Genomic DNA, 16,721 nt, shown 5'->3' on the forward strand with positions numbered 1-16,721 from the left:
CACAGCGAAATGTGGTGTTGATTCAAACTCAACATATGAAAGCACATTTACATGCGTGGCTGTAGCTGAGTGTGCAAAGCTGCTTGATACAATTGGTTGCTACTAAGGCTGTCCGGGTTCAATCCCCATCAGACGGAGCAGGAAATTTTATTTTTATTTTTTATTCTTAATTATGAAAATGTTTGGGTTTAAAATTTAAACCGAACTGTTTAAATTCTAAACCCAACATACGTATGAACCCTCTTTTTTTAATTCATAAGGATTGTATTTGAAACTGAATTTATGTAGTTTGGTCATATATGTAGTCCAAAAAGTTTAAAATTAAAACCGTGTATTGAGACACTTAGGTCCAACATTTTCACCAAGAGATCACGTTCATGATTTTTAGTGACGCATTTGTCTTCTAATATTACGGTTTGGTGGTTGTCAGAACGCATATTTGCCGTCTTAAATAACTTAGAAAAACTGTACATGCATACAAAGATACGTAATAGTTTCAGTGTGGTTGAAAGGCGCCACGTCCCCTTTTCAAATAACCCCAATTTTCTCTAAGAGCATGGGATTGATTTCATATATCTCTATACCATTTTCGAGTAATTTACCATGGGAGGTGCCACGTCCCTTTTTCCAATAGCCCCAACTTTTCTTCATGACCAGTCACGTTTTATATATCTTGTACATACCAAGTTCCAGTACTCTTCCATGAAAACATTCAGAGATATGCAGTATGAAAAATTCGATGTGTATGGGAAGTGCCACGCCTCCTTTTCCGATAACCACAATTTATCTCCATGAGTATGCGATTGCTTTCAAATATCTCCATACCAAGTTCGAGACCTCTTCCATGAACATTTTCCGGGATATGTAGTATGAAAAATTCGGTTTGTGTGGGAAGTGCCACGTAATGTTTCCAATAACCGCAATTTTTATCCATGAATATGCAAATGTTTTCATATATCTCCATGCCATATTCGAGTAGTCTACCATGAACACTTCCAGAGATGTGCAATATGAAAAATTCGGTTTGTATGGGAGGTGCCACGCCCCCTGCGCCTAGCGGTATGAAATATACTTTACATCCGATTCTCATACCTACCATATATAACACAAAAAATTTCATAAATATCGGTCGAGCCGTTTAGGAAGAGTTCGATTTGTATATGTATATTAGATAAGCACGATGCGAGAAGCATAGAAAAAATGTCGATGAAAAAAAAATATTTTTTCTCGGGTTCACAACTATCCTATCTTTTAAGTTGGAACCGATAATACACACCCACAAAATTTCATTGAAATCGGTTAAGCGGTATCGGAGATTAGCGTAAACGAACACAGTGACACTTTTATATATTAAGATACCCTATTATAAGCACCTTCCATAGATACGTTTGCGTACCAAATTTCAATTTCATTTGACTTATGGTTTTGAAATTATAGCTGATAAAATTTTCCACGCCTACGGGATGTACCACGCCCCCTTTTACAAACCCATTTATATATAAGCACCTACCATTGATATATCTGCATACTAAATTTCAAGTTCGTGGGACTTATAGTTCAGAAGTTATAGCTGATAAAAAATTCCATGCCTATTGGATGTGCCATGCACTCTTTTCCAAACTCATTTATATATACCCTAATATAAGTACCTACCATTAAAATGGCTGCGTACGAAATTTCAAAGTTCAAGCGACTTATAGCTCCGGAGTTATAGCTGATAAAACATTCCAGGTTATGGAACGTGCCGCTCCCCCTTTTACAAACCCACTTATATATAGCCTACTATAAGCACCTACTATAGATACGTCTGCGTACCAAATTTCAATTTCACGTGACATATGATTACGAATTTTCCACGCCTATGGGATGTNAAACCCACTTATATATAGCCTACTATAAGCACCTACTATAGATACGTCTGCGTACCAAATTTCAATTTCACGTGACATATGATTACGAATTTTCCACGCCTATAGATGTTCCACTCAGTTATATATGCCTTACTTAAAGCGCCTACCGAAGATTGCCTGCACACCAAATTTCAAGTTCTTGGGACTTATGGTTCCCGAGTTATAGTTGATAAAAGGGTCCACGCCTATGGGCTGTGCCACGCCCCTTTTTACAAACTCATGTATATATAGCCTACTGTAAGCACCTACCGCAGATATGTCTGCATACCTAATTTCAATTTCATGTATTATAGTTGATAAAAATTTCCACGCCTATGGGATGTGCCACGCCCCCTTTTACAAACCTCGTTATATATACTTTACTGCAAGCACCTACTATAGTTATGTCTGCATACCAAATTTCAAGTTCATGTGGCTAATAGTTCCGGAGTTATAGCTGATAAAATATTCCTATGGGATGTGCCACGCCCACTTTTACAACCTCATTCATATATACCCTACTATAAGCACCTACCATATGTATGACTGAATAACAACTTTCAAGTTCATATGACTTATAGTTTCGGATTTATAGCTGATAAAATATTCCACGCCTATTGGATGTGCCACGCCCACTTCTACAAACTCATTTATTTATACCATACTATAAGCACCTACCATATATATGACTGTATATCAAATTTCAAGTTCATGTGACTTATGGTTCCGAAGTTATTGATTGATAACAAATTTCACGCCTATGGGATGTGCCACGCCCACTTTTACAAAGTCATTTATATATATACTCTACTGTAAGCACCTACCATATACCAAATTTCAAGTTCATGTGACTTATAGTTTCGAAGTTATGGCTGATTAAAAATTTCACGCCTATGGGAGGTGCCACGCCCCCTTGTCGAATCCCAATTTTATTCCCTATTATAGCCCCAGGTGTCATGGCAATACTCTGTCAAAATTTTTTTCGATTCTGTCCGTCCGTTTAGGCTGCAAACTAGCACATATATATAGTAGATATATTAATACGCAAACATGATTTTTGTCGTACACTTTTGAAGTACTTANATTCCCTATTATAGCCCCAGGTGTCATGGCAATACTCTGTCAAAATTTTTTTCGATTCTGTCCGTCCGTTTAGGCTGCAAACTAGCACATACATACATACATACTTCCACAAATATATAGTAGATATATTAATACGCAAACATGATTTTTGTCGTACACTTTTGAAGTACTTAATCCCCATTAATTTTCATGAAACTCATATCAAAAGAAAGAGGAGGTGGTGTAGATGGGCCGAATTTAGTTTTTATCCCTCTAAGAGCCACTTTGACCGAAATATTCAAAAACACCTATTTACAGTCCTGATTGGTACAAGTTCAGCCCNCCCCATTAATTTTCATGAAACTCATATCAAAAGAAAGAGGAGGTGGTGTAGATGGGCCGAATTTAGTTTTTATCCCTCTAAGAGCCACTTTGACCGAAATATTCAAAAACACCTATTTACAGTCCTGATTGGTACAAGTTCAGCCCGAATATCAGTTAGAGAAGCAACATGACATATTCTTATATATTAATACGCAAACATGATTTTTGTGGTGCACATTTGAGGTACTTAATCCCCATTGATTTTCATGAAACTCATATCAAAAGAANGGAAACTCATATCAAAAGAAAGAGGAGTTGGCGTAGATGTGCCGAATTTTACAGACTATTTACAGTTCTGATTGGTACAAGTTCAGCCCGAATATCAGTTAGAGAAGCAACATGACATCTTCTTATATATTAATACGCAAACATGATTTTTGTGGTGCACATTTGAGGTACTTAATCCCCATTGATTTTCATGAAACTCATATCAAAAGAAAGAGGAATTGGCGTAGATGTGCCGAATTTAGTTTTTAACCCTCTAAGAGCCACCTTGAGCCAAATATTAAAAAAACACACTATTTACAGTCCTGATTGGTACAAGTTCGGCCCGAATATCAGTTAGAGAAGCAACATGTCACCTTATATATTAATACGCAAACATAATTTTATTGGTACACTTTTGAGGTACTTAATCCCCATTGATTTTCATGAAACTCATATCAAATGAAAGATGAGTCGGTGTTTTTAACCCTCTTAAAGCCGACTCGGAATTGAAATGGTGTTCCACAATCCGATCGGAACTTTTGTTTCGAAGTTAATATCGAATCCGATCGTATAAAAAAGGAACAAACCTCAAATCTGTTAACTTTGTTTTGAAGTGTGTCAACTTCATTTGGATAAATAAAACCGAGAAAATAAACATGAGTTCAATTATTTTATTGGCGATTTTGCTGAATAATGAGCAGCAAACATCTGAAAAAGTGAAGCGAAAAATTTTGCGCAATCACAGCAATCCCATGGAATACCGGACTCAGTGTTAGTAGTATAAAAGGTTTTTTTATACTAACGCCATTTCAAACTATTAATTTATATTTTACAGCTTTATTGCACTCTTTAGACTAAATAAACAAGCGTTCCTCATGATTTTGAGAGACTTGCAGCCTTTTGTACAAAGAAGCTCCATTCACGCAGTGTTGACGTTGGGAGCAACGCTGCGATTCCTCACCGAAGGTGGGTATCAAAGGTCTGCAGGAGTGGACTTAAGCATCGCTTTGGGAAGGAGCACCGTCTCCAAGATAATTTCATAAATAATTGCGCTCATGGAGCGGAGACTTTGCTCAAAGTAAATAAAATTGTTTATCTCTGAGCAAGAGAAAAGAGCCGACAAAATTTCTTTCTACGAACAATTTGGTATACCGGGTGTGATTGGATGTATTGACGGCACGAACGTCAAGCTATTGCAACCACAAGATGGGTCTGCTTTTTTAAACCGAAAAGGAAATTTGAGCATTAATGCAATGATTGTAAGTTGCCACAATTACTCGATTTTATATGGAACAAGTTTTCGTAAAATTTGTTTCTTATTTATTTCAGATTTGCGATCATAATATGGTTATTAGAGCTATTGATGCTTGTCATCCCGGTTCTAGTCATGACTCCTTTATATGGAGCATGAGCAGTACAAGACACTTTTTCATGACGAAGTATCGAGATGGTGATCACAATTCGTTGTTATTGGGCGATACCGGGTATGCTCTGGAACCTTTTCTATTAACACCATATAGAAATCCAGAACCACGGTCTATACAACACGCGTTTAACAAAACACATTCTTCGGCACGTAATATAGTTGAACGAAAAATTGGGGTTCTTAAAACCTCGTTTTCGGTGTTTATTAGGATGTACTTTATAAATGGGCCACCTCCGGTAGCCACAGCCTCTCTTCTGTTGTGTGCCAATTTCTTCCTCACTTCACTTTTCCAGTCAGTCCAGGTCTAGTTGCAAAAAATCTAATATTGTTGTCCTTATAATCACAATAATATTTTACCTTCTTCCACTCGTTTGTGTTTTTATTGGTGGTCCTTGGCTATTCAATGACTCCGTTAGTTGGCGCCACTTTTCCTCAAGAGCCACTTTATCTCCTTTGAAGAAGCCCTTGGCTATGTCTGGATTTATTTCCATGAAGTCCAGCATATTTTTGCTTTGCTCCGCCGTCTTGTGCTTTCCCCTGCATTTTAATAATTACCACTTTTATTTTCTTTTTTTACATTTTTTGCTGTTCGCTGACTTCAAAATTTTTCCTTTGACCGTTAACAGTTATATTTTTGTTTTTCGTTTTGATTCTTTTCTATTCCCCTGGCTTTTAGCTGATCGGAACATTTCCGATAAAATATTTCCGATAATCGGAATGCAGAACATCAAATTTCCGATAGAATTCCGATTCCAAGTGGATCAAAATGTAGAACAAGGCCGAATCGGAAATAATTTCCGATTGTCGGAATGCAGAACATCAACAATCCGAAACAGAACAGGGCTGATTGTGTTTAGTGTTGGACAATTTTTGCTCTTAAAATTAAAAAAATTATGTCGAGCAAAAATAAAACTACTCAAAACCGCGAATAAGTGTTAGATTTCAGACCTTGAGTGGTAGATGCTCAAAAAAGTGACAGATCTACCACAATGTGGTAGAAGTCCGATCACTGTTGGTGAGTAACAAGGCCAGCATGCTCGTAAATTTAAATCTATTAATTACATTCTAGCGTGTCTCAGTTATAGCTCAGAACAATTTTTTCACCGCAAATAGTCAAATTTAGGGATGAAAATATCGAAAAGTTAAAAATCTCAAAATATTTATAATTTTATAATGGTTCCTTAATATCTTTTAAATACATTGCCTTTGAATATAGTAAAGCAACTATCTGGAGGTATTTTAAAGAAAAAAATTATTAAGTATAGCCTTGTTTGTACATGCAGGTAAAGAAAATACATGAAAAAGTCCGATTTTTTTTTTTATTAAAATCTCAATCTCACTGCCCAACTCGTTTCCTTTCTTTAATTTCTAATTATTTAATTTGTAATTTATTCCTAATATATTGTATACATAGCTATACAGATTTGTATTTGCAAGACCATTTATTTTAATATGTATTTAGTAGTGCTTCATCTCTGACTCATTATTACTGCCGCAACTATTTCATAAAAACGGATTGTTGGAGTTCAATGTGCTGGTTGCCTATGAACAAAAGGAATGCATTAATTAATTAATTTGAGCAAATTAAAAAGGAATTATTTACTCACAGTAAATGGATTTTCGAATTTTCTCCCGCCGCCGCGGCAGTGGCTGTTATCGCCGTTGGTTGTGGTGCACCCAACCTGAATCCACAGCCGCTCGGACCAGACGCCACTACGGTGAGATGAAACATGTCAGCCGCAGTACACGTTGTCGCTATTGCATTATTATTACTAATACTGTGACAGTGTGTGTTTGTTGTTGGTTGCTGTGAAGTTATGTCATTGCCCTTCGATATCACTGCCATTTGACTAAAATAGTTTTGTGCTTTTGTTGGAGAAGTACCGTGGAACGGATTTGCCTGCTCATTCTTGAAGGAGTTAGCTACACTATGTATGCCATCTAAAAATAGCGTGAAATAAATATGTGCAATTAATTTTTGATGCCTTAATTTTAGATCAATGTGTTTTCAATAAATACATTCGGCGTAAAATTATTAAAATTATTGAGTTTCGCTATTCGTCCGCTGTACCCCAACGGTTAGAGATGCGCACTCCCACTCCGAAAGACCAAGGTTCGATCTCTGGTCAAAGTATCATCCCAAAAAAATTATAGAAAAAGGTTTTTTATTAACAGCGGTGTATATTTCTACGGGGAATGCTATAAGGCAAACGACAATAAGCCAAATTTGTGTTATTTCTCAACTGAAAGTGATTTAGCATGTCTTATTGAGCAATAGATCAACTTTCAAATTTTACAATTGAATGATAAAGTAAAAAAGTGCCATTACATTAAAAAAAATTTTGGTCGGGTGACATAAGGCCTATGTCCATATTGGAAATTGACATTATGACCACATCAATCGGCCGTATGTCCGTTTGAATTGGTAACAATAGGACTGTTCCACACGATGCCCAAAACAGCCCAGAAGGTGTTCCTCACGATAGAAAAATGGGTAATAGAGAGCGAATACGTTCCACTTTTGGATCGTAAAAGTCTTCTTCTTCGTTCCTTAAACAGCCGGACTTTTTTCCGGGCACAAATGTGCAAAAATTCAAATTGCTACGACCGCTTTTGTTTGTTTACATCTGAAAGCAAATTTTATAAAACACAAAAATGGAAAATACTACTAAAGTTTCAGAAAATGTCGGTATTTGCTAATTAAACATAAAATCATTGTTTTTCTTTCATATTCGTTTCATGTATTTTCCATATTTTGCAAACGAAATAAAGGATGTAAAATGAAAAACTAGTGATAAAGCTAAATTGAAATTTCAATTGAATAAACTTTAACTGTTTTCCGCACTTGCCAAATCGCAAAAATAAAAACAAATCAAATAGCTGATTTGTTGATTCCGGTCACGAAATGTGTTTTTTGCGTTCCTCAAAGCCCTGGGCACTTTTGGCACGTTTTGACACTTAACTTATTATTTACTCTCTAATTAGCTAATGTCAACTGATTTTATGACCGTTTTGAGTTTGCCTTTATGGCCATCTACGCCATTTTGGATTGACCATTTTGAAAAAATAACAATAAAATTAGTTCATCAACAAGTTAAACGGACGGATATGTTTGAAAAAAAAAATATGTGTACATACCATATGTATATGTATGTTAGTACATAATTTTGAAAGTGCCCAGCATAGCGGCGGTCCGGCCCGTGGTCGGACCAAAATTGGTAGTTTAATTTTCCTTTGGTAGTTTGGTTCGTTTGATGAAGCTTTTGAAAATACAATCACATTTAGCATTCAAATTGGCCCTTTTAACTTGTTAAATGAACAAGTAATTTTTAAGCAAAAAATAAAACCGACTTCAATCTATATATATAAAATAATAGCCGTTTTCGTTGTTCGGAGTTAACTCAAAAACTACTGCATAGATTTCAGTAAATTTTTCAGAGGTTATACCTTGCATATATGGTCCTATTATAGGCTACCATAAAACGCGCGGGCGCGGGAGTCGAGTTATTTATAAAAGTCGTATTTATGGACCTATTTTGTTAATACACATTCGAAACGTTTATTACTTACATGATGATTTTTTTCATTCGAAAAATATTCAGCCTTATCATGAGTTTCATCTTCCCTGAACCGGTTCACTTTTCGCTTTTGGTTTCCATGTACTTACTATGGGGGGAATCAAAATTTTCGCGTGATTTTTTTTTCCGGCGAAACTCAGGATAAGGAACATAAAATGATAGCCCTTTCCGTTTTTCGGACTAAACTCAAAAACCACTCAATAGAGCCCAGTCAAATTGTCTAAGGTTATACCTTGCATATGTATATGGTCCTACTAGAAAACAGGCTGGTGGCGCTGGAGTAGAGTTACTTATAAAAGTCGTATTTATTAATGTATGATGAAAAATTCCTTTGCTAAAAATTGACCGCTGGAGTTTAGGTATTTAGAAAATCCGTATTTTTTATAAAATCTGATTGGAATTCATAATTCGGGATAAAGGGACCCAATAGATGACGCTGCACCCGAAATATGTAGAAACCCCCGCTTTGGCCCTATGTTTATCTTAGACGAATTTACTTTTCAGATGGCTTAATCAAGGATGCATTTAAGTATGCATATAAGGACCGTAAGACTGTGTAAGCGTGATCTTGCATCTACCTCCGATTGACAAAGTTGCTCGAGGCGGCCCTTATTTCGGTAGTAAGACTCAAAGAAACCAATTCATAAATATTAAGACGAATTGTAAAAGTGGAGAATTGACAAGAAAAGATTCGACCACATCTGCCCAAGAAGGAACACGATAGGTATATCAATGGCTTCATTTGAACGATATTCATGAGATCACACGACTCATTTAGCCAATGTACGCGGAAACTTTTCATCCTGTGTGGCAGCGAGGATTCTTGGCCCTCCTATAATTGAAAACGCTCATCTGTGCTCTTACGTGTCCGTATAAGGACTTTTATTGGCTTACATTGTACACCTGACCAATGCTGAAGTTGCAGGATCATAGAAGAATATTACGCACGCTTGGCAAAGATCTCACAGGTGGAAATAAGACCATAGGTAAAACGCATTACATCGAAAGGGATTAGTATTCCATATGGTATCACAGCGCTTCTATTCTTGGCATAAGTGTGAGGAGGATTCCGTTTTAGAGCCGCTTCAATTTAAACTAAAAATGTTTACTTTACAGACTGTTTTTGCTTTTAAACGCTATTTTTGAATTGGCCAACGCAAAATATCTTATTAGGCGCCGCGAAGCAAGCGGGCATTTGCTAGTCTATATATAAATAGGCAAGCATGAATTAATTGGGAACNATTCCGTTTTAGAGCCGCTTCAATTTAAACTAAAAATGTTTACTTTACAGACTGTTTTTGCTTTTAAACGCTATTTTTGAATTGGCCAACGAAAAGATCTTATTAGGCGCCGCGAAGCAAGCGGACATTTGCTAGTTCTCATATAAAAATTTAAGATTATCGTTAATTTCTTCATGATCTGATGATCGGATTTAAACCAAACTAATATAATATTGACCACCTGTGAGGTAACATCTTTCATTTAAAAAATAATTATAGAAATCGGTTAACGTGGTCCAAAGTTATGCGGTAACATACATAAAAAGAAAAAAATATTCCGACGAATTTATAACCTTTCTCCTTTTTGTGAATTCGGTTAAAAAGAGCTTTTTGTAAAACACAATCGTCCACATTGAACATTTGGAGTTAACTTTGACCATATATGTACATGTGTAATACTTCTATATTCATAGTAACGTATCTTCACAATGTACTTTCATTCCACAATCAAAGGGAGACAGCCAATGTTGAGTTATGGCAAATTCAGGTCCATGCAATATGTTCTCATATATCTATACATATATAAATAGACAAGCATGAATGAATTGGAAACAATTTTCTCCTCTGTTTCTTAACCGACTCGATCGATTGTTGCTTTGTTGGAAAGGTGTTTCGGAGGAGGGGTGCACAAACTTTTAACTTTTCCGATAGGTGGCGCAGCACAGTGGTTCAGATAGCAGATCTAACTGGACGAAAGTCAAAATTTTTTTGTTTTCAAAATACTTAATGGTACTTGGAATACATTCCTGACAATAAATTCAAATAGAAATTGCATTTATTGAAGCATTAACATATGAAAACAAAAAAAAAGGTAAGTCAACGCCGCCTATTTGAGAACTCTATTTTAAAAGCTAAAGTTTAACTTAAAATATTGCTAATTGCACTCACAAATATTTGCATAATGGAGTTTGCAAGGGGTGCATGTGTTAAAACAGAAAAATACTTGGAGTTATAAAAACTTTGGTTAGGTAAATAAAAAATAATAATAATAATAATGAAGCACAATTAACAAACATTGACGTTGAAGACGAAAGTCAAGAATAATACATATTCTAGTGCTTATCATAACTATACGACACCCACATAATGACCAGTTTTGACAACTTGTTTTATTACTATTTAATCTTAATTATTTTTTCGTAAAAATGTACTATGCACTTTAACGAAACACATATCAACCCAAGTTTCAAACTTTGTGCAATATTTGAAAAAAAACCAACAAACTTTCGCAAAAATTTCGATGTTCTTAATTAGGTTTCTTATAACGATATTGGGTATGCAGTTTTGTAGCCCATTAAATTTTAGTGAAATAAAGTGCAAGTTTGAAGTACCTAGGGCTTTTCGTGTTTTTTGGCATTTTTTTGGTTGACGATGTCAGTCATTTTCTGCCATACGAAGTATGTTCGATGATTTTTTTATATGGAGAATATGAGCAACAAAAAAAAATTCCATTTTTTCGAACGTTTATTGAGTTTTTTTCAAATATTGCACATTTTTGACAAAGTACAAACGACATTTTTATGGAAAAAGTAATTAAGAGTAAATAATAATAAAATACGGACTGTTTATATTAAAGAATTAGCTGTTCTATAAAATTATTTTAAAATGTATTTGTTATTGGGAACTGAAAATAAAAATAAAAATATAAAGCGAAATATTTTTAACAAATTTGTAATCGTTTTAAGTACAAACAGAAAATTTTCATATGTTAAGATTTTTTAAATATTTCGCTTGCCATGTTGGCGTTTTGAGTGTTTGGTAAATGATTTTAGATTCGTAATCAGCAACACAGAAAACCCGCAGATACCCAGTTACATAGAAATCTACCGAGTTTTTTTAATCTTCGTCCGCCATATTGGATCCGCCTTTTTGTTTTTTGGTAAATGACTTTAGATATGTAATCAGCGACCCAGAAAACCCCCAGATACCCAGTTTAATAGAAATCTACCGATTTTTTTTTAATTTTCGTCCGCCATATTGGATCCGCCATTTTGAATTTCTGATAAGTGACTTCAGATTCGTAATCAGTGACCCAAAAATCCCCTAGGTAAGAAGTGGTGTAAAGATCCATCAACGAGTATTTGTTTAAATAGTTTCGTCCAGCTAGATTTGCGATCCGAACCACTGTGCGCAGGGTCGAGCTATACTAAAAATCGCATTTATAGTCCGATTTGCTTCAAACTCAGAATAGAAATTCGCTACAGAAGGAAAAATACACCTGCCATGATGCCCGATAGCTGGCTCCAAAGTCAAGTTATGGCAAATTCAGTTCCATGCAATATATTCTCATATCTACTATATATTTGTGAAAGTATGTATGTATGTATGTGTCAGGTTGCAGTCTAAACGGACGGACAGGATCGAACAAAATTTTGACAGAGTATTGCCATGACACCTGGGCCTATAATAGAGTGAAAAAATTTGGATCCGACAAGGGGGCGGGCACCTCCCATAGGCGTGAAATTTTTAATCAGCCATAACTTCCAGACCATAAGTCACATGAACTTGAAACTTGGTAGGCAGACATGTCAATGGTAGATGCTTATAGGCAAGTATATATAAACGAGTTTGTAAGAGGGGGCGTGGCACATCCCATAGGCGTGGAATTTTTTATCAGCTATAACTTCGGAACCATAAGTCCCACGAACCTGAAATTTGGTATGCAGACATACCAATCGTAGGTGCTTATAGCAGGGTATAAATAAACGAGTTTGCAAAAGGGGGCGTGGCACATCCCATAGGCGTGGAATTTTTTATCAGCTATACTTTGGAACCATAAGTCCCACGAACCTGAAATTTGGTATGCAGACATACCAATCGTAGGTGCTTATAGCAGGGTATAAATAAACGAGTTTGCAAAAGGGGGCGTGGCACATCCCATAGGCGTGGAATTTTTTATCAGCTATAACTTCGGAACCATAAGTCCCACGAACCTGAAATTTGGTATGCAGACATACCAATCGTAGGTGCTTATAGCAGGGTATAAATAAACGAGTTTGCAAAAGGGGGCGTGGCACATCCTATAGGCGTGGAATTTTTTATCAGCTATAACTTCCGCACCATAAGTCTCACGAACTTGAAATTTGGTATGCAGTCATATCAATGGTAGATGCTTTTAGGAGGATATGTATAAACGAGTTGTAAAAGGGGGCTGCGTACTCGTAAACAGCTGAGAGCTTCGCTCAATATGTCAAATTCCAGTATCGAGCCTGGAAAATACACACGTCTAACTAGCGTGCTCTAATCTCCTCCCTTTTCTACTTGGCTCGTCGACCGGTACGGATGATCGCTCCTCTACGTAAATTTGTATTTAGCTTAAACTTTTTTTTCGCTTAAATAAATAATTCAATAGATATTTTATTAAGTAAGCGACGCAAGCGTTTTATTCACAACTACCTGTGTCGCTACATTGGTGACCCCGACGTGATCGCGAAATATTTGTAAACTCAATTGGTTTATACTCTAAAACTTTAATATTTTTTATCTGCGAGCCTCTGTACCAAGAAGAGGACCGCATCAATTTCTTGCAGCGGTAAAGTATCGTAGAGAGAAATCCTATTGCCCAACGCACATATTTCGTTGCTAGCTGGTGATTTCATCCAATTCTTTTGGAAGTATCGAAATCCATCGTCATTGTGCAAAATACACAATAGCAATACCGATGAATGCCAGCGGAACACCTAACGAAGTAGCACCACCCATGCAAACAGACACTGTCTCATCGCCAACAAACATGCCTGGGAATGTATGAGTACGTGCACCACCTTCTTCCGCAGAGCGACCAGCTTTGTGGTTCGCCCAGCTAGAAGCACAGTTTAGGATTCGCTTCATTACCGACGAGCACGACCAATTTCATCACGCAGTCTCGCTTATTGACACTCAGTCCGCAGCAGAGGTAGAAGACATAATTTTATGTCCCGCCACAAGATAGGGGTGCTATACGATGCTAAAGCAATGTCTTATCGAGCGACTAACAAAGACGAAAGACGCTAAGTTGCTCCAACTCTTAGATGGTGAACAAATCGGGGATCGTACCCCTTCACAATTTTTTCGCCATCTACGTAGCTTATGCCCAGACGTGCCAGACAACGTTCTTAAAGCAAAATGGCAGTCACAACTTCCACCCCAATCACGTGCTTGTCTCACAGCACAGCCAAACGCACCTTTAGAAGATCTTAGCAGGTTAGCAGACAAAATACACGAGGTGATGCCAAATTTTTCACGCTCTATAGCCACGGTTTCTGAAGAGCAGTTCTTGCGCGCAGAAATAGCTGAACTTCGAAAGCGATTAGACTTACTAAATGTAAAGACGCAACGAAATCGCAGTAGGGAAAACACCTCGTACCGTAGTAGGCGTAATTCCTCACATAGTCGCACACGGCTGTCAGCAGATGGTATCTGTCGCTACCACAAAAAGTTTGGTAAAGATGCCCAACGTTGTATTCCTGGTTATAAGTTCTCGGGAAACTCGAAAGAGGGACAGTAGAGGCGGTCAATGACTCTCCCTCAGTAATATCACGCCGCCTATTCCTATTAGATCGCACCACGGGGACACAGTTCCTTGTAGACACGGGTGCGGATCTATCTGTATTTCCTCGCACCCGAATTAAAACACACCTAGTACCAGTAGGTTACCAGTTGTATTACGCAACAGATTTGCCAATTGAAACCTATGGGTACCACACCCTCACTCTTGACTTCGGGTTACGACGCGATTTTACATGGCGCTTTGTCATAGCCGATGTTACGAAGCCGATAATTGGGGCCGATTTTTTAAGCCACTATGGTTTGCTAGTCGACCTGAAACACCATCTCATCAGTGACGAAAATACAGAAATAAGCATGGGTGGACGCGTCCGCAGTACACCCCAAGTTTTAGCAATCAGATCGATTCTCGGACAGTCGCCATATATCTCTTTGCTGCAAGAATTCCCATCTATCAGTCGACCGGACGGTGCATTCAAACAAACAAAACACGCGACGGTACACCATATTAAAATGATAGAAGGTCCCCCGGTTTCAAGTAAAGCGCGGCATCTCGCTCCGCGCAAGTTAAAAATCGCAAAAGATGAATTCGAAAAAATGTTGAAAATGGGAATCGCTCGCCCGTCAGATAGCCCGTGGTCGTCACCACTGCACTAGGTGCCAAAAAAGTCAGGTGACCGATATCCCGAGCATTTAATCAAATTCCGGTAGCGGAAAGCGATATTCAAAAAACTGCGATAACCACTCCTTTCGGGTTACTTGAATTCCCGTTTATGACGTTCGGACTCAGAAATGCCGCGCAAACTTTCCAGCGATTTATGGACGAAGTTACACGTGATCTCCCATTTGTATTCCCTTAAATTGACGACCTTTTTGTCGCCTCAGATAACGAGCAGCAACACCTCGAGCATCTTAAAACTATTTTCCAGCGCTTATGGCCTTGTTATAAATGCTGCAAAATCTAGCTTTGGTCAAAGAGAGGCGAAATTCCTCGGTCACCACATTACATGCAGTGGAATTAAACCACTGCCAGAAAAGGTCAACGCGATTCGAAGCTTATCACCGCCCGCGACAGTGAAGAAGCTACGCGCCTACATGGGTATGATAAATTTCTACCGTAAGTTTATAAGAAATGCAGCAGAGCTACTCGCCCCTTTCAACGAAGTTCTTTCGGGTCCGAAAATCAAAGGTTCAGTGGCATGGACGACAATACTTCAAAGTGCATTTGAACGTTCCAAGGAGGCCTTAGCAACATGCGCCGAGCTAGCTCACCCTAACATGAACGCCGACTTGGCTGTCTTCACTGATGCATCTAACTCCGCGGTTGGCGCTGTGTTACAGCAGCGTGTAAGAGCCGCCTGGCAGCCACTCGCGTTCTTTAGTCGGACGTTGCCTGCGTCCATTCGCAAGTTGCCAACGTACGACCGTGAACTCCATGCAATATTCGAAGGCGTAAAATATTTCAGACACATGTTTGAGGGGCGCCATATTGTAATCCATACGGATCACAAGCCGTTGCAACATGTGTTTAAACAGAAAGCAGAACGCGCTTCTCCATGGCAAATCCGCCAAATAGACACGATTGGCCAATTCACCACTGAAATAAAACATGCAAGTGGACAAGACAACATTGTGGCAGATACTCACTCGCGTGTCGAAGCAGTCTCGATTTCCGTCTCGCCGCAACAAATAGCCGCTGCGCAAGAAACCGATGCAGAGCTTTAACAGCTCGTTACTAATCCCAACGCTATGCTTCAATTACAAAAACTTAGATTCCCAGTGCACAACGTCAGTCTGTACTGTGATATCTCTTCAGGTACAGTCCGACCATTCGTTTCTTCGTCACTAAGAAAAGCAGTGTTCGATGCCCTACACTCGCTTTCACATCCCGGTGTACGCTGCTCGCAGAAGCTAATAACAAGTCGTTACGTCTGGCCTGCTGTAAACAAGGACTGTGGCGCTTGGGCAAGAGCATGCATTGAGTGCCAGCGAAACAAAATTCAGCGCCATGTCGTCACAACTCCCGGCCAATTTCAATTGCCGCCACAACGTTCTGAACATCTACAGAGACTTGATCGCACTTCCATCGTCTAAAGGTTTTCGTCAATGTTTGACGATAATGGATCGTTTTACGCGCTTTCCTGAGGCAGTACCTCTAGAAAATGGGAATACGGAATCAATCGCACGTGCAATATTTTATCACTGGATCGCAAGGTATGGTGTTCCTCTAAGAATAACCTCAGACCGCGGTGGTCAATTTGAATCTACCCTGTTTCGTCAATTCGCACAACTTTTTAAAAACTACCCCCTCCCATCCTCAAGCCAATGGACTCGTAGATCGTTTGCATCGGCAGTTGAAGTCGGCATGGCTATGTCATGACGAAACGTGGCTTGACGCACTACCAATCTT

General features: G+C 38.2%; 1 protein-coding gene across 12 annotated transcripts in view; it reads right to left on the bottom strand.

The window, feature by feature from the left end:
* Positions 1-6,340: 6,340 nt before the first annotated feature.
* drongo (Arf GTPase activating protein drongo) overlaps positions 6,341-16,721 on the bottom strand; it is a 156,243-nt gene continuing 145,862 nt past the window's right edge. For all 12 annotated transcript variants that reach the window (XM_017609161.1, XM_017609159.1, XM_017609157.1 and 9 more), the window contains 2 exons: positions 6,576-6,909; positions 6,341-6,510 (listed from right to left, as the gene is read on the bottom strand). In XM_017609161.1, the coding sequence (XP_017464650.1) occupies positions 6,495-6,510; positions 6,576-6,909 (350 nt within the window). In that variant the 3' untranslated portion in view covers positions 6,341-6,494. The remainder of the gene's footprint in view (positions 6,511-6,575; positions 6,910-16,721) is intronic.

The sequence above is a fragment of the Rhagoletis zephyria genome, unplaced genomic scaffold (assembly GCF_001687245.7).
Source record: "Rhagoletis zephyria isolate East Lansing unplaced genomic scaffold, Rhagoletis_zephyria_1.1 Rzeph_scaffold_00195, whole genome shotgun sequence".
NCBI lineage: Eukaryota > Metazoa > Arthropoda > Insecta > Diptera > Tephritidae > Rhagoletis > Rhagoletis zephyria.